Source organism: Mya arenaria, chromosome 6 (genome assembly GCF_026914265.1).
Source record: "Mya arenaria isolate MELC-2E11 chromosome 6, ASM2691426v1".
Classification (NCBI taxonomy): domain Eukaryota; kingdom Metazoa; phylum Mollusca; class Bivalvia; order Myida; family Myidae; genus Mya; species Mya arenaria.
Window position 1 is genome coordinate 2392132 of NC_069127.1, and position 25357 is coordinate 2417488.

The following is a 25357-nucleotide window of genomic DNA, read 5'->3' on the forward strand; positions in this document are numbered from 1 at the left end:
GAGCTTACATATATACTGTATCCTAAAAATGGCAAATTTGATAATAAAATTCTATGTAACTGTTTGTTGTATTGTTTGTTTTTCTCAGTCAATCAGGGGGAGAAAGGGGCATATATTCAAATGTACATACAGGTGAAATGTGATAGTAAAAATGTGTCCAAAGTTTCATTTATTTTTTTTACTGTTTTCATCTCATTTTAATTTATTTTATGATCAAAATGTCTTGCACAATGCCTAAACTCACTCCAACAGCAACACAAAGGCTAAAAAAAACTTTTTTTATTCAGAACAGATTTAGCTAATATTCAAACAATTCTATTTACAACAAATAGATACATGTAGGATATCTTAAAAGAGGCATTATATACATGTATTACCATTATGAGTCCTACCTCTTCAACTTTTCCCTTCATCCCATAGTCGTTGCCGGGTGGGAAATGGGCCAGGACCCTGTGTCCACTTATCCCCTCCCACCAAAACGTGTGGTGCTGCAACAGACACACATTCTTATTTCCAACAATATTTTCTAGCCTATGAACATTATTTAGCACGGCAAACAGATAACATCATTTATCTTTTCTCAGGTGATCGAGTATAAAGGAAGGGTAAATACATCAACATAAAAAATAGAAACAAAATGCCCATCATCGCCATTCCTGCATTTCTAGGAACAAGCAACCATATCATTATATATAATATATATATATATATATATATATATATATACAGGATCTTGGATCAGTTGCCAATAAATACAAGATTTATGAAACAGGTTTAAGAAATGTTATAAGTGTGTAAGTTTTTCGCCAAAAAGAAATCTAGAAAGCTAAATTAGACGTGCTAAATCATGTCAATGTCAAGTTATACAACTCAAGTGTGATTTAAGAAATAACAAAAATGGTTGTTCAACAATCGAAACAAGAAATGCCATGTGATAAAGAACTTACTGGAAACTTGTTGACAAGGTTCCAGCTCAGTTTCTGTGTCAAGAATCGGGATATCCCACAATGCCTCATGATCTGAGGAAGCTGCCCGGAGTACCCAAATGTATCAGGTAGCCAAAACTGGGATGGAAAATACGAAAAAAAATGTACATTTATGTAAATCAAACTCAGAAATGTTATAAAATGAAATCGCTTTCCTCATCATTCGGTCATTAAGTACCAATAGCTTATATCATCTCACAAGATGCAAGCTAAATTACCTTTTAATAGACATAATTGGTTGCTGAAGAATAATCCACCAGGTAAAATAATAAATTTTATTGAAACAACTTCAATTTAAACAAAGTAAATATAAAGTACTCGTAATTCAAAAGTGTAAACTTTCAGGAACATATTTTGACCATAAAGCAAACACAGTTACCAGCAGAACATACCTCCTTACATGGGGCCCCAAACTCCTGCGCGAAGAAGTTCTGGCCCAACAGAAACTGGCGTATACATGCCTCACCACCTGGGATCAGCCCATCCTGGAAAATACATAAATACTTATTGACCGGATTAGTATAGATTCATGTAGCAACAGTTGGAAACATTTCTTGAATAGATTTATAGTCATATTTGGTTTAAATGATTTTTTTGAAAGGTTAAACTCACTAAAATGTAGAATGTAGCAACTGTAAAGGAAATCATGTTGAATTCTTGTACAAATTAACAACTAAAACTCCTAGATTTCATTTCAAAAACTGTTTCATTCATGCTCCTTGCTGGCCACATACCATCTCAACCCAAGTTCCACCAACAGGGATAAACCTCCCCTCCTTCGCATATTTCTTTATTTCGCACCACAGATCGTAATAGTCCCGCCTTAACCAATCTAACTGCTGAGCCTAGAAAAAAGCATCAAGGTAACTACATCATGTCATACTTGTAAGATTATAACTGTTCTAAATGTCATTACAAAAAAACAACATCTATCCAGCTCCTCCATCATATACTTTTTGATCTGGTACCACCAATCTAAAAAATAAATCTCACACATTATGGAGGTAACTGCACTTCAAAAAATTTATAAGGGCATAAAGATGTCATCATGAAGAGATATAGATCTAGCATCTCTTTCCAATATTGTTTATCTCCTATTACAGATCCATGAAGTACATCTAGTCAAGCTACTTGGGCTGCTACAAGCATTATAAATTATTAGAATGGCCATTTTAACAGTAAGTCACAGGGCATATTTCAATATGCATTTTATGCAGAGACATGATCATTGCATATTGTCATTCTTGAAGTATATTAAGATAAACGAGAATAATCGAATGAGTTTTGCATGATTTTGTGTAAAAACTTCCCGATGACACCAGTAAAATAATAATAGCTCCTTGGCATTATTTATTCCAAAATCAGACCACCAGTTCCAGTTCATACATGATGTCACAGACATTTAGATCAAACATCTTTAAATTACAGTACAATACCTGTGAGCAAGTGAAGGTAAACTCTGGGTACTTCTCCATCAGACGGATAGTACAGCTCCAGGACCGGGCACACTTACGCCGTGTCTCGCTGTAAGGCCACAGCCATGCTGAAACATGGTATAAGTTAAAAAAACAAAAAGCTTTCTGGTGGTTTATAGAATTTTATCAATGAGACATTAATACTCATATCTCTTCGTTTTAAAGCATTGAAATTTGATAACAGTCACTGTTTTGAAACTTTAGTTTGTTTTGCTGTCTGAATCAAATGTCAACCCATACACATTTGGGACAAATAATCAATGAGTCACTTCAATAATGTCTTGACTTCATCATGATTTTGGTGCACTTTTGAATTTATTATGATTTCAAATTATTTCAAAGCATAAAATTAACAGAAATATTGTTTGTTTAGGTGGGGTATCAATTTTATTTCATTGTTTGAACACCTTAACTTTACATTTTCAGTTGAGGCTGGATCACTATTGAAAATAATTTTTATAACTTGTCTTAATCACTCACTTTTGGTATCTCACTTAAAAATACAATTATCCTCTACATAATGATGTATGTTTATCAGACTATTTATAACACCACTATGTTTAATAAATGTACGTAAATAAGGAGGTATAAAAGCACCCGTGTCAATGTGGGCATGTCCCATGGCGTAGGTTGTGTGTTGACTGTCACCATTCTTCTGCTGTAGAAACTTGCTTGAGATCTCATGACATCTGTATAGGCAAAGTGTACAATAACACAGCTTAACAATTTGCTCGAGATTTCAGACATCTGTAGGCAAAGTATACAATAACACAGCTTAAAGGGGCTATACTCTGTATGATGAAATAGCGGAAAAAATGGCCGCAAACTGACATAAACTTGGTATCGATGTATACAATGCATTGAAACTTACTAACTGAAGTACCACATAGTTTACAATTAATTTATATTTCGCAGTTTTATCGTATTTTTCCATTAAAAAAGATTACTAGGTATGTCTACCTAGTAGAATTCATTCCTTATGCGTGATTGGCTAGTCCATGTTATCACGTGATATTACAAAGTGAGGTATATAGCTGAAATATTCCAACCGGTAAGGTTAGCCTTCGTAGCACAGTGGATACAACACTGGACTGCAATTTTGGGGACACCGGTTCGAACCCAGTCTCCGACTCAATTTTTTTTTTACATTTTGGTATTTTTTTTACAATTATGATATCAAAGAGTAAAACATGTTATTAAATAATTGTCCTCAGATTTGTTATAGAAAAAAACTTTTTGGTGCCAATCTGGTGTACAGTCCCTTTAACAATTTGCTCCAGATTTCATGACATCTGTATAGGCAAAGTGTACAATAACACAGTTTAACAATTTGTTCGAGATTTCATGACATCTGTATAGGCAAAATATACAAAAACACAGCTTAACAATTTGCTTAAAGAAAAATGTTTGTTTGAAAAGCAAATAAATAGAATGGTGCTTTTGCCAAAATATGCTTTTTGGGCAATTTTGTTGGTTGCAAGATAGATAGCAAAATGAGATGTAAGGCATAGCACAACACATCAAATATAAGCTAAAATCAATATAAATCGGCAAATTAAAGACTGCAAGCCCGGTAATTACTTTTGGAATGTGGTTGGGTCGTTCACATCGCAGGCATTGATCATTGCGTTGACGGTGTACAGGGCCTGGTAACCTCTCTCACTGCCTTCTGGCAAATGCTAAAAATCATTTGGCATGAAGTAATGTAGGTATGAATGAAAACTACAGGTTCTCTTTTTAAATCTCTTTGCATTCGAAGAACAATAAACAAAAAGTTTGCCATGTTATAAATATTGTTATGGACGTGAATATCACATGTGCATGCATATCCATGTGCCATTGACTACCTTGGCCATATCATGCAGCAATTCAACTTCTCGTATGAGATTGTACACTCGCCGGTCAAACACTGCAACCTCACAACAGGAAAGGGTGAACTGGCGGTTCAGGTCTGGCGGCGCAATCATACCGTTATCCCCTGCACCAAACATCCCATTACACGCCATCTCTATATAAACGGTGAAGCTGAAGAACAAAGAGGAATGTGAATTTAAACCAGATATTCAAAGAAATTATTTCAAATTTAAACAAAAAGTACATAAGTCTTTAAATAATCTGTGCAAAATGATTACCTTCTATTATCTGCTTGAAGTGATTCAGACAAAGGATAATCAAGTCTGTCATATTCCGAGCACAGACCCTGTAAATAAAAAAATAATTTTCTACTGACAATTATTAAGCCTCATAGAGTATGAACATTTGACCTCATTTATATAATTTATTACCTCATTATGTAGCAAGGTGCATATAAAAAAAATAGACTGTTTATGATATTAAGGCAGTTTAACTTAATTTAATGAACAAGATTCATTTGCTCATGATTGTTAATATTTATCTTTTCAGAACATTCAACTTGGAATTATGAGCTTGTTGATGTTTAATGAATATAAACTAAATTAAGAGAATTGATGAACATTATTGTGTTGATTAGTTTACTTGGATTAACCATAACTGCTGAATGGTGCTTTGGACAATAAACGAAACCTACCCTCAACTTAAAATGATCCTACTATTTAAATCAAGTATTTCTTGAAAGCCACATTTATACCCGATAAGTTTTTTCTGACCTGTCTTGGCTTGCCTTCCACGTAAACAAGGGCTTCAGAGCCAGAGTTCCATCTCAAATGAACCTCAGATCCCACCCACTCCACTGGCACCTCCACATCCACCCGGAACCAGTGTGTTGCCCATCTGGTAAGGGAATAATAAAATGACTTTTGTATGTGAATAAACATCATCATAAAATCTATGTTCATCATTGAAACTTGTACAAATCATTTATATAAATGTCAAAATATTGAATTTTGAACTATGACACATGCCCCCAGTAGAACAAGAGCGGTCACAGACAGCTATATCCCCCACCTCATGGGGGCATTTTTTGTAACGAAAGCCAATCAATGGTAAGGGCAGTTTCTCAGTAACATAAGAAATGCGTAAAATTAAGAAAGTGGAATAACTCTTTCAAAAATGGTCAAATCGCAAAAACCAGACAATATGCGCTGCTTCACTATTATAGTCATCAATCTGTGAAAGTTTGGTAGAAATCGCATGAAAAAACGTAAGAGGAGTTGCGAAGAAACCAATTTTAAATGTAAAATAAGCAAAGGGCTATAACTCTTTCAAAAATGGTCAAATCGCAAAAGCCAGACAATATGCGCTGCTTCACTTTATGATCATCAATCTGTGAAAGTTTGGTAGAAATCACATGAAAAACGTAAGAGGAGTTGCGAAGAAACCAATTTAAATGTAAAATAAGCAAAGTGCAATAACTCTTTCAAAAATGGTCAAATCGCAAAAACCAGACAATATGCGCTGCTTCACTTTATGATCATCAATCTGTGAAAGTTTTGTAGAAATCGCATGAGAAATGTAAGAGGAGATGCAAAGAGATGAATGTGGGATGGACGGACGCACACACGCAAGCACGGAATTGCGCCTTCCATTACTATATTCCCTCGCATTTTCAAGGCGGGAGATAATTAATTACATTTTGTTCCATTATTGACTTCATGAAATCATAAGGACCTGTTATTTAGTACATTTAAATGAGTCCATGTGTTGCCAAATAATTATCGTCGGACATTCAAAACTACACAATAATAATGGTAAAATTAAAATGATTCTTTTCAACCAAGAAATAATCATGTTCAAGCCCCAATAAGGATGTTCTCTTGTACTCTCAAACTCTCAAAAAGGACCTAAGAGGCTCAGTACTGGTACCTGCCCAGGAAACAGGAACACATGGGATTCATATCATCTATGAGTTGGAATCACAATAAAACTGAAACTGATTTCCATTAACAGCAGCAGCCAATTGTATCAAACTGGGATAAGTTGTCCGGAGGTAATCTTTTGGTTTGTTTGCACATTTAAATGGTTTGACTCAGGTAAGTTTAGTTATTTTTGGCCAAATATTGACTAATCAGTAATTATTTTGCAAAACATTGACCAAACCAAAAGAATTAACCATATTTATACAATAGGGTGCAAAACATTATATGCAGATTGTAATATTTGTACTAAGAGTGTACTTACGTTGGCCCAAACTGCTGTCCAACTTTTACAGGGGTGAATTTCTGCTTTACTACCTTCTCAAATCGCAAGTGTTCATCTTTCAAATTGGGTGCTGCCCAGTGGGTTAAAGATTTTACATCTGCCTTTTTCGGGTACAGCCTAGAATAATAAATAAGCAAAGTTTATTCTAACAAGGAATCATTGTAGAACCTTTCAACACAGCCATCATAAGATTATTACAGTAAATATTCTATCTTGAATTTATGTTAACTAATTTAACTGTGTGCACCATTGTTCTACAGCATGACATAAAAATATGGCTTCTGATATATGATTATTTTGTGTAAAACTTGTATGCAGTAAATGGTTATTATCTTATTCAAAAATAAAAATGATCAGAAATAAAGTGAATGTAAAACTTTTATTTGCATTATGTTTATTCAGTGTTTAGCACTAAAGGGAGTCTATGTTTTGAAGAATCCAAAATTTGAGCCTGGTCTTCTAAAATGTTTAGCTTGGCAGCCTGCCAGAATTCTTGTTCATGCAAAGGAGGGAGCCATTTTGGAAATTTTTGGAAATGGGGCCGGGCCTTTATCACTGGGGAAATACGCCATTTTTACTAAAATTAGGAATTTCAACTTTGACAAGAAATGAACACGAATGCTTTTTTAAACAGCAATTGGGAATTTCATTTTCACTTTCGGAAAAGAAGTTAATTTTTTAGCATTAGAAATGGGGCCAAACTTCAGCTCCCAATCATTCAGAACAAATGTATCTATAATGACATGTACTGAGTATTCTAGTCTGTTTTGTTATTTTTGGAATCCTCATTTTCAAACTTTAAACTTAATTTTAAGTTTTGATTTAGATCAAAATATCTTTAAGAATCACTCTTGCCTATACATCCTTCTCTTTGACAATGAATATTATCTTGGAATGCCGGACTTCTAGTTTTCAACTCAATCTCCTAACACTTGTAAGAGGGAAGTCTGACAGACTCCAAAGCAATGACAGCTAAGAAAGAGAATTGTAATTAAATTAAAAAGACTCACACTTAACAATTGCAATATAAATCAATGTTCTCATTGTGTTAGCCACAAATATTAAGCTTTCTCAGTTCTAAATTTGTCTATAAGGTCATTTCTTTGGATTTAAAATAAGTGTCATAATTCAGAAAATAAAAACTGATCAAAATCTTTAAATGACTAACTTTCCCTGGAGATTGACATCTGTGAAGTATATGGTTGAGATGAATTTCTCAGCTCTCTCAAGAGTTGTGCGTCGATGTTTCAACACTCCTTGCTCCATGTCACCTCTGAATTGGAATAAAAATAATCTCAACATTGGCCAATAAGAATAAAGTGATTCAAACAGTGGTTGATTTAGCATATATACCCCACACTGGTAAAATGTTTGCCAGGCTTGTTCAAAATATAAAGGTGTGTTACAATTGTTTAGGCCTATTAAGCTTTTAATCAAAAATTGAAAGAAGAACTGTCACAAAACTTGACCATGCTTAAGATTATCCGATGCATAGCTGTTAGTATATAATATATATGTTGAATAAGAGGTTTGATAAAAATCCCATTTATCTTAATAATTGCCTTACTTAGCAAGGAATTGGGGATCTTGACTTTTGATCTACTGACCTCTTATTAATGAGATCATCTGCTTGTCATGATCAACCTGCCAACCAAGTCTGCGGAAACTGGGACCAAGCATTCTTCAGTAATTGATTGTGACCTTAAAGCTGCACTCTCACAGATTGAACGTTTTTATTTTTTGTCTTGGAACGAGCCGATTTTTGCGAAAATCCATGAAAAACAGTTATACAAGACGGCTGACAAAAAATTAGATTGCAGATTTATATATTTAAGTTCAAATTTTAATGTTTTATACATTTTTCTTAAACCGTAACGGTTTAAGCCATAAAACATTAATTTTCAAAAAGAAATATGCAAATCTGCGATCTGATCTTTTGTCAGCAATCTTTTATCATTGGTTTGAAGATATTTATGCAAAAATTTGGTCTTTCCAAGACAAAAAATAAAAAAGTTGTAAAAATGGTATATCTGTGAGAGTAGGTGCAGCTTTAACCTTTAAGCTACTAACCTCAAAATCAAAAAGGGGCCATCTGCCGGTCATGAAATACATGCCTACCAAGTTTGACATTAAATGACAATTAACGGTAATCTATAGATGTTTTCGTACAATTAAATTTGTTCGAGCAAACTTAACTTCAGACTCCACTGAACCAAATTGCCTACTGTTGAATTTATTTGAGAAAATGTTCACAATAAAAGAGCTAGAGGACTTATTCTTAACCATTTGACTGTGAACTTTCTTAACTTCCTTATTTTAGTTTGTAGCAAAACAAATTTTCAATGATTTCCAATTTACTCACGAAATTCATCAACAAGCTTAAACATAATACTGCAGTATAAATATATAACACTTATCATTCTTGTGACAGTTTCACACTTAAGCCTTAAAAAAATACATTTGGTTCAGGTTACCCGACCCTACCTAAAAAATTAAGTGTGTTTTAATATGTATTAAAAAAACTTAAAAGCTTTACACAGAATATTACTTTTAACACCATTTGCAGATGATGACAATAACGTTCTTATATAAAGCCTAATAAAAAGATAAAAAAAGCCTACCTACCCTGACTGTTTTTGAAACTGATGTACCTGTAACCCTAACCAAACCATTTTTGGCCTTACAGTATACTTCCTCTTTAAATTCAGTATAACAAAATATTTATCACTCCAGTCTAAAACATAATTATTGGTGTTTAAGAACATTAAACCTGTTGTAGAACGTTCATACAATACATATATTTGTTGGAGCAAACTAGACTTCATTTCGAATGTGAGGGAGTAGGCGAATGTGAGTGAGTACGAAAAGGCCAACTATTAATAATGATTTTTGGCAAAATCGAGAAAGATATTTAATTCATTGATAAGTGAACTGATAATATAAAATAAATTGAAGCATTAGGAAAGTAATATATTAGGATGACACTTACCTTTTAACAATGATCAGAGGATAGTTTGTTTGTTTGTTTTAACAGCCGGGTGTATTGTGCTTACTTGGAAAGCGTAAGAATAGTGGGTGATGCTACAACCCGGTATCCGTTACCCGGTATCGCCCGTAACTTGGTATCACTTTCCGATACCGGATTAGAAATTGTTGATACCGGGCTAGGTGATGGGCGATGTTATAACTTAAGATTTCATAAGCTTTACACACATTTATTCTCAAGCATCACAGTACTACTGAATACATTTAGACAATGCAAACCATTAGTAAAATCAACCTATATAGTATATTTCACATTACTACATCCTTCATCAGATTTGAGTTCAATCGGATTTAAATCCGGACTTTTCGCAGGCCATTGGAGTATTCACACGTTGTTTGCTACAAGCATTACTTGTGTGCTTCTAGCTGCGTGACATGGTGCGTTATCCTGTGCTAACATCATACCGCGATTGGCACGGATATGAGGTACATGTAGAAGAACCGGCCGAATGACGTCATTTTGATACCTCATCGCGTTCATGTTGCCCTGCAATGGGTACAATTTGAGTTTTCGTCTGCATAGAAACTCCAGCCCACAGCATAATGGAACCGCCACGAAGTTATCCAATTCTACCGGACAGTTCTCATTGTTCCGCTCACCCCGACGGAGATATACGCGAGCACGTCTGTCATTCCCACGTAGTGTGATGCGTGTCTCATCAACAAGTAAAACATTGGCCCAGTCCGCCCTTGTAAATCGCAAATGTCGCCTGGCCCACAATAATCTTGCCTGCCTGTGCCTTGTGGTAAGAATCGGAACTCGCAGGCGACAACGGCACCGCCAGCCGACGGCCCTATGGCGAGTGCGCACTGTCTGTGGGTAGATTGCGTGGTTGTGTCTGCCCACTGCATTACGTGCCGTCGTTGCTGCGGTTGTAAAACGATTCTGGTGGTGGTCATTGACAATTTGAATGTCCTGTTGGGGAGTCATCACTCTTCTTATGTGGCGTCATCGGAGATCTGCAACACTTCCGGTCTGCACGAATTTCGCCCAAAGAGTTTCAATACTGAAATGTTGCCTATTGAAAAGCCGTGCAACCTGAAAAATAATAAAATCCACTTAAAGTTGATTCAGAGATGAATGCTAATAAGATGCAATGGATTTCATTGTATGATTGGTCAGTCTGGTATGACACAGGTATTGTATGGTTGACCACCTTTACTACTGTTTTCACGTAAGTATCACCGACAGATTGATATAAAAACATGTTTATGTCAATATTTTGCACTTAATAACAAATAATAACACATATTGTAACTTTTTAACGACACGTAACATACCTGTATGGTTGGGGTGACGGCACGAATCATTCTAACGACTTGAATGTGTTCTGCAATGCTCATTCTCGCCATATTGAATGTTTTTCATAAAAGACAATCCACGAAGAATACATTCCTACCATATTCGACAACTACCATGCCGTGCACGAGAAACTCACATGCTAGTTTCTCACCTGCCGTTCCGCATGGATGATTTTGTACACGAATACGAGTTTTCATTGTGTAAATCGATAGATTGGTATGTACAATACAAATATAGCCAAAAATTAGAAACTTAAATTAAATAAGTCGCTTAGCATCCTGTTTTATATGTTGGCCAATTGGAAATTTGTCAAATGTACACATGAGCACATTGTTATGAATTATAATAGCATATACTAATCTTTTATCAATTTATGAAATAAATACCAGTTATGACACTTGACACTTATATGGATGGTTAGGGAGTATTATGTCCTTTAAACACACAACCATACTGTAGCTGGAATATTTTAACACACATAATCCTTGTAACGAATTGGCGGTTTTTGCTCGCGTTGTAGTCGTTGATACTGCTGTTGTTGTAGCTGTTGATTTGGTGGTTGCTGTGATTTTTCCGCTGCTATTGAAGTATATGCGGTAGTTGAAGGATCCTGTACTTCTGGCAAACTCTTGGATGTATCCTTCTGTGAGATAGGGCACAAAATTGGCCCATAAAATGAAACCTTTGAATATTGTAACGCCTATAAGACCATAGTTATAGTAGTTACACTGGTTTATTGTAAGGCGTGTATGCTGAAAATTGTGTTGCATCCGGTTACATTGAATATTTTCAAAGTTCAACTACAAAAAATCGAGTTTTCAGGTCGACATATGATTAGAGTTATGCAGTTACATTAGTTACAATGAGTTACAGCACAGTTTTTGAAAAGTTTGAAAAAGTGTTTTTTTCTATCTCAAATAGCGGGTTACGCGGTTACATTGTTTACAACCAGTTACATCGGTTACATCGAAAATTTTCAAAGTTAAACATCAAACTATCGAGTTTTCAGGTCGACATATCAGCGTTATGAAGTTACATTAGTTGCAATGAGTTACAGCACAGTTTTTGAAAAGTTTGAAAAAGTGTTGTTTTTTCTATCTGAAATAGTGGGTTACGCGGTTACATTGGTTACATCGGTTACATCGAAAATTTTCATCAAAAATCGAATTTTCAGGTCGACATATGATTAGAGTTATGCAGTTACATTAGTTACAATGAGTTACAGCAAAGTTTTTGAAAAAGTTTGAAAAAGTGTGTTTTTTTATCTCAAATAGCGGGTTACGCGGTTACAAACGGTTACATCGAAAAATTTCATCAAAAATCGAGTTTTCAGGTCGACATATGATCAGAGTTATGCAGTTACATTAGTTACAATGAGTTACGGCAAAGTTTTTGAAAAGTTTGAAAAAGTGTTTTTTTCTATCTCAAATAGCGGGTTACGCGGTTACATTGGTTACAACTGGTTACATCGGTTACATCGAAAATTTTCATCAGAAATCGAGTTTTCAGGTCGACATATGATTAGAGTTATGCAGTTACACTTGGAAGGTAAAAACACGGCCCATTTCCCCGGCTATCCCCGGTATACCCCTGGATCTGGGTGGGGGGGGGGGGACGTGAGTACAATTGACTAGTGCATTATTCCCAGATCATATTCTTCACATGTCTGGGAAAAATAGGATCCTATTCGTCACCATTTTAAACCGTGACATATATGATTGACCAGATTTTATCGATGACATAGCTGTTTGATAAATTTGATAATAAATATGTAATAATTGTTTTTTTTAATAAAAATAAAATAAAAATAATAATAATGGTAACAACATCAACAACAACAATGATAAAAAGTAGTAGTATGAGGAGGATCAGCAGCAGCAGGTGGTGCTGGTGGCGGCGGAGGCGGTTATATCAGCATCAGCAGCAGCAGCAGCAGTAGTAGTAGCATATAGAGGGCTGGTTCGAGAAAGTTTTCGGGGCGCATATTGAAGGGCCATTATCACTACACGGCTTAACTGAGGTTAAAGTGCTAGTTGCAAATAACATATTTTTAACATATTGTTATAATACTATCTTTTTCTCGGTTCCGAACATGAATATTCTTTGAACAACAACAACAACAACAACAACAACAACAATTCTTAAAACTTAATTGTTTCTCTTTTTTATAGTTGGATTGTGTCCCCGAGTGTTAATTGTTACACTATCGTTAATGCTCGACCATATCAGGCAAGCTCGGAACAGAAAAATCTTTAAACCAAAGCTCTGCTGGCACTGCGGTATTCACTGCTTGCACTAAATTTAGCCGTTGAAAGCGTTGGAAATACATTTCCAGTACATCTGTAGATACCAAGGCAATTCACAACAACAACAACCACAATGTCATATAATACCACTACATGTACTACGCATATGATCTGGGAAAAATAAGACCTTTCTGTATGCGGTAGGGGATAGAGGATTTTTTCTCATTTAATTTTCGCATAGAGTACAAATAAACACATACATATTATTTTGAAATAATATAACATTCCTATGCATTTTTATCAATATGGTTAAGCACACACATGTTTTTGTTATAGAATTCTACAAATATAATATACACTTAAAAAAATGTTATGGCTATTAGTGTCTTTTAATAATTGTTACGTTAATTTCAGTAGTTCCTATTTTTGTTGTGGGCTTCGTACTTATCATTTTAACGCTATTTGCTCTCTTATGTCAATTTAGATACATCATTTATGCGTTTCAGGAGAGATGCCTATTATTACACTGGGTTGAGTTTATATTCAAATTTATTAAAACAATACGGAGGTTGTAAATATTACTGTATTTGTTTTTAAATACTATTCCCAATAAAGCCTCACGTTTATTGATTACGATGTTAATTGTTGATGAAGCTATAAAATTATTTAATTTGTTCCACAACTGTTGTGTTTCAAAGCACACCCAATATAAATGTTCTATGGATGGCAAAATGTACATAATCTAAAAATTGACAAGTTTGAACTTAAAAAATAATGTATTTGTTGGTATTAAAAATACTGTATTTGTTGGTATTATTCCCAAAAGGAATTTGTAATAAAAACTACGTAAGGTGCTGTCAATTGTTGGTTCGTATATGTATATATATACTATATATCCGTTTTCATTCCAAATGTTCATTCGCGCATGCTAAGGTTTCTGTCCATTTTAATTTTTAAGTTGGTGTTTATTTTGTTTAAAGTAAGATCAAGTATAGAAAATTGTTTGTTTTTATTGTACAACGTTTTCTTTGAATGATGTGTTGTTAGTGTGGGTAAATCAATCTTTAGTAAGCTGTATCCTCGTAGAATCATAGAGTTAACACCCTCAATTTGTACACAATCCATGCGATTATATATATTATTGGCATAGTAAACATCATTTTATACAGAGTATATTAATTTCCTTGTATCAGTTTAATACAAAGAAATAAAATGATCGTAAAACATGAATTTTGTATACGTCTATTTCTCAACTGCTTGCAAAAACAGATAAAACACCTCCAGCTTATATTTGTATAGGTGGACAAAAACAAACTCATTTTTTTACAAGGCGGACAAAGCACTGTCTTAGGGGTTTTAACAGGAAGGATGTAACTCTCCCTTATCAAAACACCCCTTATACCAATTTGATGATTTTTTCATTTTCTGTTTAACTTAAACTTGTTCAAAAATAACTCTTGTACAATGTGTTAAAAACCCTATGAGGTGTTTGTCCCCATGTAAAAATGATGAGGTTTGTTTAGTCCACTAAACAAAATGTGCGGGAGGTGCTTTGTCCCGGGGGTGGGTGGGGCGGTGTCCGGCTCCCGTAGAAAACAGGTGTTCAGTATGCTCAATCAGGTACTTTACTTTATATATATATATATATATATATTATTTGTTTAAGTTTGTATTTAATGTATGGTTTATCGTCTCTAAACGTATGTTGTACAAGTATTGACATAATTAACAATTTAGAAAATTGTTTGTTGAACCGAAATTATTTATAAAATCGTCTATCATGTATATACTCATGGGTTGTAAGCTTATATGCACATTTTTTTCTTCTATTAGTGTATGAGACCGATGTTCCATTTTTAATTATAACCCACGGGGTTGCTTTGCCACTCAATGTAAAACCCCATGACACGTCATTCTTTGGTATGGTAAAGATCTTTGATATCAAATTGCTTTTTCCTGAAATGAGTATAAAGCAATAATAGTAAAATCTTCGTTTAAATACGAGAAAATGGCATGGATTGAGACACCCCAGTAATTGAGAAGATCCTTTAAAAAAAGATTCTTAATATAAAGAAACAAACACATTTAATAATTGTCTCATATACTATTTTGCTAAAATGTAGTTTATTATTATTATTATTATTATTATTATTATTATTATTATTATTATTATTATTATTACCCGGGATTTACGAAAGTGATTGATGTTGTTACAAACATAATTGATATTTTACTGGGATTAATCATTGCTCATCTGACAACTTTTTTCTTAAAAGTTCAAACGCTAGGCTATGTAACATATTTTTTTTGTGTTTAACGCCCTCTCAATGGATGCCCAAAAAAGCAAAACCGGTCTTAAACGGCGCGAAGACATGTATAATCAAGGGGATTCGCGCGCCGTTTGAGACGGATTGTATTTTTTCCACCCCAAAATCATATTTCATACAAAAAACCTGGCCCCAATTTCACTAAAATTCTAAACTATAACAAGCTTAAGTAGCTTAGGCTAGGCTAAGTAGCCTTAGTAGGCTAAGGATTGCATCCTGTTTGCCTCTCGGTGTCTTTCGTGCAACGTTTCCTACATCGTTTTGTGACACAATCATCCATGGTCATATGTGTGTTTTACATTTTCTTTACAAACAATACAGGTGAAGAGCCAAAACCAAGATTCGCTAGCTGTGAAGTAGAATTCAGACTCTCTGAGCTGCAGGCGATCGGCCCGAAGCTCAATATTCAACGTCATACCAACGTGATCCCACCTAGCTTACTTCGTAGCACATGTATTTCCCCAGGATTATGATCACGTCGTATATATACAAGACCGCCTTGTGTTACATCACCCCCCCCCCCCCTTACTAAATTAAATTAAATACATGAAGTAACACAATGGGACGCCGTCCACGGTATATAAAATGAACGAACATTTCCCTGATTCACAATTATAATTTTTGTTGCATATCGGATTTCACTTGAGTAATTATTTAATTATATAACTTCTAACCTACAACAACATTTGTAGAAATTAAAACTTTATTTATTGAGAACTTTAGATTTTACTACGTCCTTCATTGTATATTGATTGCTACACTTTGTCTCTACAATGCTAATTAACTATCACTCCTGTCGGCGCCGTTGCTGGTGTTGTTGTCCAATCACTCTCTGAAGAAAACGTCCCCGGCCCTCGACCGGCCTCCGGTACTTCCACCACGTCCGGACCCGCCTCCGCGAGCACCCCGACACCGACTGTTTCCCCGACATCGCCTGGGGCTGACCAACACCACCTGTTGTGACTGTGTCGCCGCTGGTCCCGTACCAGCGGTGGCATTGCAGGGTCCGCCAATTGTGTAGCGGACTCCACGGTAATGTTGACCGACAAGCGCGTTAACAACGCCTCATCCAATTCCAGGTCGACTCGCCGCAGAAAAGAGGTACCCAAAATGAATTCATGGCTTGTATATGGCTGGCGGTAAATTCCCCCCCCCCCCGATCCTTGGAGTACGAGCTCCATCACAGCCGCATCACGCTGACTAGCATCTAGCTTCCATCACCCTGCATAAACACTGTGGCGAGCTGAATTTTGACCATGTTGTCTTTTTACAACAACATATGAGATCAACATCGATTGAAATTACCAAGGCAAGATTGAGGCTAATGTATTACCAACTAGTCAAAACTTTCTTTTGTCCGGTTTCGTTAATGTAATCGTAAGTCAATTGTAATGCAATCATCAAATTAATTATTGATAAATCTTGAATATCTGTGAGTTCTTCCGGGACAGTGATTGTTTGTACCTCCGGGAGTTTTTCCTTAAGGTGACACTCTTATTCAAAATCAATGCATTCACAACATGGTATAACAAACATCAATTTTGACTGATAAACGTTTGACTACTTAGTAAATAATCATCGGCATTTAAGGAAAATATTAATTACTGATATGAATATTGTAATCGTGTATTTACTAACAGAAAGCGCTAAAATTATAAATGATTGGTGAATGCTAAAATATTTACAGTGGTCAACTTTATTCTCAACGGGTAGAAATACAGTGTTTTATGCTCATTTCTTTCAAATTAAACTCGGTATCCGTCATAAGATCCATTGTTTTCGACATTCATTCATCCTTTTTGAAATAATATAACAATATTATTAATTGTGGTAAATCTTATTTGGGAGTAAGAGTGCATCTTTAAATGGTTTCCATACTGAAGAATTTGAGAAATTTGCTACTCTTTAATGGAAGAAATTGATCATGGGTGCTCGTAGTTCGTCCCAAAACAAAAGGTGCGATCAAGGAAAAGTATTTAATTATGCTGTACAGCCTTCCTGAATCCTAATTATGTCTACGGGTGGCTTTGTTTGCACTTGAGTATGTTGGCCATTACATACCAAAGCGATTTTTAAGCTGGTCCTCAAGATAATTACCCAATTCGCATCGATTAAATGCTGCGCAATTTGTAACTTACGCTTTGATAACCTAGTTGAACAATATTTTTCAACAGCGTCCTTCCCAGAAAAAAATAAATAATAATACAAGATTTCCCAATTTTCACGGGATAAATTGGATAAAACAGAGAGCAATTGTAATGCTGCATCCTTGTGGCTGCAAGCACTTATTTCATTATTAGACAGTAATTGGTACTTTGTCCTGGGGTTGTATTTAATAAGCATCTTAGTAACAAATTTCAACTTAGTGAAAAAAAAAACAAATTCTAATTTTAATTTTCAGAAAACGAACAATATTTGTACACCAAATATATGAAAATTAGCAAGAAATGGTCTAAACAATATATGCATATAACTAAATCTGATGAAAAGTGGCGGGTATTTACAATAATCGATGTTAAAAATAACGAAATTCTCACTAAGTTGAAAATATTCCCTAAGATGCTTATTGAATACGGCCCCATGACTTATCTGTCAGGAACCCATTGGCTTCTAAATCATACACAGCTCAGAGTTCGGAGATACGTTGTTTACCTAGTTGGATTTTTGGGACAGGTGCTAAAACTCGGAATATTTATTGCGCTATAAACTTCAAGGTGTGACCCAACCTAAACATAGGTATAAGCAATATAACAATGATTTTACCGTCCACGAAAAGCGTGGTGCTTGTCAAATACCTGTAAAATGACCATACATCTGTCTGAGGATCGGCAATAAAAGACTTTGGTAATGACTTCTGTATTTGTAACATAAGGGTCTGAAATTTTCGCGGATCGATTACGCGTGTTAAAAGTTTCATAAGTTTTCCTTATAAATCAATACGTGCTTATAGGTCTGTAATAAACGCTGTTGTATTGCGTAAGGAAATTCTTATTTACTCGACCACTAATTTAAATCGCGTATCAATTTATTTCAAGAACTCGGTGATTCTCGTTTATCATCCGGGAGAGTTCATGTGTTATATCATTTATTTTAGTGTCAACGGCTCGTAAACTGCCTATGATCTCGATTTTGGACTGTCTATTTTCCTGTAATAATATGCGCGAGTCGTTCATGACCGTTAAGCTTTGTTCAACTACATGAATTACTTCCCTTTGTGATTTTTACAAATTTCATTTTGTATTTCTTCTAAATCACTTTCACTTACTGTGCCAAATAGACATGAAAGTGCATCACCAACAAATGGCAGTCAAGATCGACGGTAACGTATTTGATTTGTCATTGAACGGATTCTATCGGCGTCGGTTTCAATGTCCAACTGCTAGTAAGTTTCTAATTTAAAAATCTTTATTATCAGCCGTGTGCCTTGATAACGAACTTTCCAATAATGCTAAGGCATATGTAAAGTCCGACTCAACATAGCTCATAACGCGACTAAACTCGTCACAATTTTAGAGCTTTATTAGGTTCCGGTGCTGAAGTATCTTTGATTCACAGACATGTTTATGATTCTCTAAAAAGTAAGCCAAATTTATTTTTGTTTTTCGAATTTAAGAAGTAATGAATTTTGTCCATTGGCAACAGAATTTATAATGACTTTTCGATTTCTTTGTACGCTTTCCGCATCGGCCTCTACATTCGGGAAGCTTGCACATTTCAATGTCGGTCAGTTTTCTCCGGAGACTCTCGTGTGCAGCCGCAATCTGCATGTGTTTTTTTTTGCCTACAGTCCCTTATAACGTGACCGTTTTGCGTTCAATAGAAACACCTATTTTTAGCTCTCATGGGGTCTACCTCCATCGGAGCTTCATCTCGAAAAACGCTTTCCCTATTTGACTCGTGACCTGTCCTTAACTGACACCGTTTCCTCAAATGTTTTTCATTTGTCGCCAAAGTGACTTCTGCATTAAAAGTATCAGGATTTCCCCTCATAACCTTCATTTTCATGAAATCTTGCGCAATGTCATTTATAAAATACCCACAATAGCTGTATTTGCAATGCATCAGCAGCTTGTCCGTTAATTGCATCCTCCCCTAACGTTAATAGTTGTTCCGCATAGACTTGAATGGGTTATTGTGACTTTTGTTTGACCTTTCGAAGCAACAAAAAAGTATGTTGCGAATCGATTGCCTCACCAAACCTTATTTCAAACTCGGCCTCTATCTGCATCCATGTATAATCTCTATTTGCCTCCAGATGTCTTTTCAAGAAATCACTGACCGGAACCCTAGAAGCTTGATAGGTGATAAGTCTAACCTTTTTCGCCTGGACACCGGTTAAGAAAGCATACTTTTCATGCTCTTAGCCCAGTCTTTGAATTGTTTGTCGGATTTGACCCATCAAAGTAATTGATTATTTTGGCAACACCTTGAGCCCCTAGAGTGGTTGTCAAAGTTGACAACTGACCATCAACCAACCTTAACAATTGAAGGCAAATTTGTTTTGCTTGCGCCATCTTTATGCAAAGGTAAATGAGGTGAAAAACACTGCCAGTTTGATGCAGGAACGAGAAGGAAACACCACAGCTTCCACTTCTATGCACTTCCAAAGTTCTTCACGAAATATCCACTACAACCCATGTTTGATATGCAAGTTTAAATCTTGATGCACGGCACCAAAATAATCAATGTCCATGTGACACACTCATACATGGACACATGCGTTTTATAAACAAGTCCGCAAAGTTTTTAAATATTCTTTACAATCAATAAAGGTGAAGAGCCAAAACCAGATTAGTCCATAGCCTGACCTGTTGTGATGTTACCGACGTTTCATCAAATTCATTCAATGGCATAAACACAATTTCCGTTGAAATTTTCGGCTCAGAAACTTCTGTATGTCTCGGCAATCGACTTAGACCATCAACATTGCCAATGCTTGGTTCTGCCTTGTACTGCAAAACATACTTGTAATCTGCCAATGTCAATGCCAATCATTATATTCTTGCGACTGCCGTTGACGGATTTTGTTTGTTTTCCTTAAGTAAACCCAGTAGCGGTTTATGGTCCGGAAGTAACAAAAATTCGTTCCATACAAGTATTGTTGAAGCATTTTCACTCCAAATACCAATGCTAATGCATCATTTTCAAGAATTGAATAGTTTGATAGTTAGTGCCAGTTTGATGCAGGAACGAGAAGGAAACACCACAGCTTCCACTTCTATGCACTTCCAAAGTTCTTCACGAAATATCCACTACAACCCATGTTTGATATGCAAGTTTAAATCTTGATGCACGGCACCAAAATAATCAATGTCCATGTGACACTCTCATACATGGACACATGCGTTTTATAAACAAGTCCGCAAAATTTTTAAATATTCTTTACAATCAATAAAGGTGAAGAGCCAAAACCAGATTAGTCCATAGCCTGACCTGTTGTGATGTTACCGACGTTTCATCAAATTCATTCAATGGCATAAACACAATTTCCGTTGAAATTTTCGGCTCAGAAACTTCTGTATGTCTCGGCAATCGACTTAGACCATCAACATTGCCAATGCTTGGTTCTGCCTTGTACTGCAAAACATACTTGTAATCTGCCAATGTCAATGCCAATCATTATATTCTTGCGACTGCCGTTGACGGATTTTGTTTGTTTTCCTTAAGTAAACCCAGTAGCGGTTTATGGTCCGGAAGTAACAAAAATTCGTTCCATACAAGTATTGTTGAAGCATTTTCACTCCAAATACCAATGCTAATGCATCATTTTCAAGAATTGAATAGTTTGATAGTTAGTGCCAGTTTGATGCAGGAACGAGAAGGAAACACCACAGCTTCCACTTCTATGCACTTCCAAAGTTCTTCACGAAATATCCACTACAACCCATGTTTGATATGCAAGTTTAAATCTTGATGCACGGCACCAAAATAATCAATGTCCATGTGACACACTCATACATGGACACATGCGTTTTATAAACAAGTCCGCAAAGTTTTTAAATATTCTTTACAATCAATAAAGGTGAAGAGCCAAAACCAGATTAGCTAGCTGTGAAGTAGAATTCAGACTCTCTGAGCTACGGGCGATTGGCCCGAAGCTCAATATTCAACTTAAGTCATGTCCACGTGATCCCACCTAGCTACCTTCGTAGCACAGGTATTTCCCCAGGATTTTGATCACGTGTATATGCAAGAACGCCTTGTGTTACATGTTTCGGGTCCACTCGGAGGTACAATTACAGGATTTCCCCGAAGAATGCATCTATCATGCATACTCAAATAATTTCTAACAGCCAAATAAGGTCTAAATTACTTATTTGGACATTTCTCCGGCCATCCTTTTCGCAGAAACACAGCATTTTTTACATAACCGGATCCCATTGCGTCCATAGCCTGACCTGTTGTGATGTTACCGACGTTTCATCAAATTCATTCAATGGCATAAACACAATTTCCGTTGAAATTTTCGGCTCAGAAACTTCTGTATGTCTCGGCAATCGACTTAGACCATCAACATTGCCAATGCTTGGTTCTGCCTTGTACTGCAAAACATACTTGTAATCTGCCAATGTCAATGCCAATCATTATATTCTTGCGACTGCCGTTGACGGATTTTGTTTGTTTTCCTTAAGTAAACCCAGTAGCGGTTTATGGTCCGGAAGTAACAAAAATTCGTTCCATACAAGTATTGTTGAAGCATTTTCACTCCAAATACCAATGCTAATGCATCATTTTCAAGAATTGAATAGTTTTTCTCTGCACCTGTTCTAGAAGCATATGCAATCGGCCTCTTGGAACCGTCTTCCATATTGTGTGACAAAAACGCTGCAACTCCATACAGCAATGCGTCGAAGGCCAATAGTAGCTGTTTTTCAGAGTCAACATGAACTAACAAATCTGAAGATGCCAACAGCTTGTTTGATTGCAGAAATGCCTGGTTTTCGTTCTCGACCAAATGCCATGCTGTCTCCTTGACAAGTAACGCATGAAACGGCGTCAAAATCTTGTATATGTTCTTGAGAAACATATGATAAAAGTTTACCATTCCCAGATAACTTTGTAACTGTTTCTTGTTGCTTGATGCTGGCATTTCCTGTATAGCCTTTACCAGTTCTGATAGTGGGTCAATTCCCTTTTCTGTGAGCTTGTGTCACATATAGATAACCTCGTTTGCTAAGAAGGCTCACATGTTTCGGCTCAGCCTGACACCATGCCTCTGTAACCGTTTTAACACACATTCCAGAGTTTGCAAATGTTCTTTGCGTGTACGTCCTGTGACTTAAATGTCGTCAACTCTCACAATAACATGCGGCAGTCCCTGTAGCAGAATTTCCATGGTACATTAAAAAACATGGTACATTAAAAAAAATCCAGAGCAAAACTTTACACCATAAGACATTCGCTTGTACACAAATAAACCTTTGTGTGTGTTTGTTGACATATTTCTTTGATTCTTCTTCAAGTTCCAACTGCAGGTACGCTTGGGACATGTCCAATTTTGAAAACTGTTCCCGCCATTAAGCGTTGCATACATATCTGTAATTTTGGGAATTGGATAATTGTCCAACATCGAACACTGAGTTATTGAACTAATTCTGATGATGTTTCTGAACAATTCTTTTAATTCAGCAAAATAGTTTTCACTTGGTTTGACTGGTGAAATCGAATTGGACTTGTATCAGCTTGTATGTTTTTGCACCAACCACTGATAATATACCCGTTCTTGTCCTCATCAGTAATTTCATTTGCAATAAAACCACTATCCTCGTCACCAAATGTAAAAACTTAAAGTGACACTCCTATTCAAAATCGATACATACACATGTATAACAAACATGATTTTTAACTGATAAACCTTTAACTACTCACTAAATAATGCATTTACGGAAAATATTAATTACTGATAACAAGATTGTAACCGTGTTTTTAATAGCAGAAAGCGCAAACATATTAAATGATTGGTGAATGCTAAAAGATATACTGTGGTCTACTATAGTTTTATCAGGTAGAAATATTGTGTTTTATGCTAATTTCTTTCAAATTCAACTCGGTATCCTTCATAAGAACCATTGTTTTCGACATTTATTCATCCATTTTGGATCATTAAAACAATATTATAAATTATGGCCAATCTTATTTGGGAGTAAGAGTGCATCTTTAAGATTTCATGAGCGTTACACGCATTTATTCTCGACAAGCATCACAGTACGACAGAATACATTTAGGCTATGCAAACCATTAAGTAAAATCAACCTATAGTATATTTCACATGACTACATGCGATACTATTTCCCGGTCCCGGTCTCATCCGGTCTCTGTTTTCAAAAGTACATAGTAGCGATCGGCCGTGATTGATAAGGTGTGAATGACCGATGGTAATAGAATTACAGTTGATTAACGTCATTAAGAATACAAAACAACATATTTAATATCAATAAACCAAAAAATAATTTAAAGCAAAGATAAAACACACGTAATATATATTGTTTCATGACTACATTACTTGAATGTCGTTATTGATGTATCTTAGAATGGCATGACAACATTAGATTTGTAAACTATAATCGTTTTTTGAAACATACATAATATAAATCCAGCAACCAGGCCAATATCACAAAAGATGCTTCAGTCAATTTCCACATAATATATCTTTACCACACTGGATATCATATCTACAGTATTCAGGTACAATGTACCTTAACAACAACACATATAGGACTTCAGAATCTGCCGTTATTATATCATTAGTAATAGAAAACCAAACTACTAATTTACAATCAGTATTTAACACCGTAATGAATTTGGCTATATCCTTTTTGACAATAAGTGCAATTCCACCTGATTTACGTGAATTAACGACATTTTTTTCTATGCTTGATAAATACACCGTAACCATAGATCTCTACAAAATCTAAGTTATCAGTATGAGTTTCATATAATCCGATTGTATCATTTTGGATTAAAATATCAAAGAATTCGGGACAATTCAGTTTTTAAACCCCATACATTAAGAGACACATCTGCAAGTTTCTCGTGTTCATAATACTATTATTTGCACAGTTTGTATTTCTTATTCTATCTTCATTTAAATAATCTGACAATTGCATTAGAATCATATAGAATCATACAAACATTTTTCTACTGATAAAGTATTAAGCAAACTTGTTTATTTTCATGAACATTAGGATGCAGGTATCCATCGGCTAAATACTTGATAGTATAAGTCGTCCATTTTATGGTAAATATTAGTTTTCAAAGGGAAATCCATTTACTAAAAAATCGATTGATGAAAATTAATTCGTTAATATTATAATTATCCAAATAAATGGGACTCTCCGTGCCTGTCCTTTAAGTTGAACATTGTCCTCTGAAAGTTAAAGTTTGGCGAGTGTTTCGTTTGAGATCGGTTCCACGGCGGCGATGTCGTCCACGACGGTGATTTCCTCGGCCACTAGGGGGAATGCAGGGGAGCCGGCGTCCTCAACGCGCAGTTTCCAGTCCGAGTGGGGATACGGCCTTACGTTTACTGTTCGACATTATAGAAAGAGTTGGGGGTTTAGCATTGGATCCGACAACGGTATATAGTTGAAGGGGTGCCCGCGAGTGTACCCGGGGAGATGCCGTTGTAGATTTAGGGTCATATGATCGTTGCTGATTAAGTTTGTATCCAGCGTGATTTCTCTCCGGAAACTGTTTTCGTGCAAATCCATTTTGATTTTTGATTGGTGAGCCCCTGTGCCACTGTGATGGTTCCCGGGACGGTTGAATGATTTTGTAATAGGATCATATAAATGACTATTGTCGCACGCACCAATGAGTCTACTCTGGCGATCAGCATTTTATTGGTAAATTGGAG

The 25357-nt window shown here is 35.7% G+C and overlaps 1 protein-coding gene across 5 annotated transcripts in view; it reads right to left on the reverse strand.

Moving 5' to 3' along the window:
* Positions 1 to 9636, reverse strand: part of LOC128238726 (alpha-mannosidase 2C1-like) — a 70615-nt gene extending 60979 nt beyond the window's left edge. For 3 of the 5 annotated variants that reach the window (XM_052954912.1, XM_052954910.1, XM_052954913.1), the window contains exons 1-13: positions 9570 to 9636; positions 7749 to 7853; positions 6560 to 6697; positions 5089 to 5212; positions 4594 to 4661; positions 4309 to 4486; positions 4043 to 4140; positions 3059 to 3150; positions 2423 to 2529; positions 1721 to 1831; positions 1379 to 1471; positions 948 to 1064; positions 378 to 488 (exon numbers count right to left, since the gene is read on the reverse strand). In XM_052954912.1, the coding sequence (XP_052810872.1) occupies positions 378 to 488; positions 948 to 1064; positions 1379 to 1471; positions 1721 to 1831; positions 2423 to 2529; positions 3059 to 3150; positions 4043 to 4140; positions 4309 to 4486; positions 4594 to 4661; positions 5089 to 5212; positions 6560 to 6697; positions 7749 to 7846 (1335 nt within the window). In that variant the 5' untranslated portion in view covers positions 7847 to 7853; positions 9570 to 9636. The remainder of the gene's footprint in view (positions 1 to 377; positions 489 to 947; positions 1065 to 1378; positions 1472 to 1720; positions 1832 to 2422; positions 2530 to 3058; positions 3151 to 4042; positions 4141 to 4308; positions 4487 to 4593; positions 4662 to 5088; positions 5213 to 6559; positions 6698 to 7748; positions 7854 to 9569) is intronic. The other 2 variants (XM_052954914.1, XM_052954911.1) reach the window with 1 other exon arrangement.
* Between the last annotated feature and the right edge of the window lie 15721 nt (positions 9637 to 25357).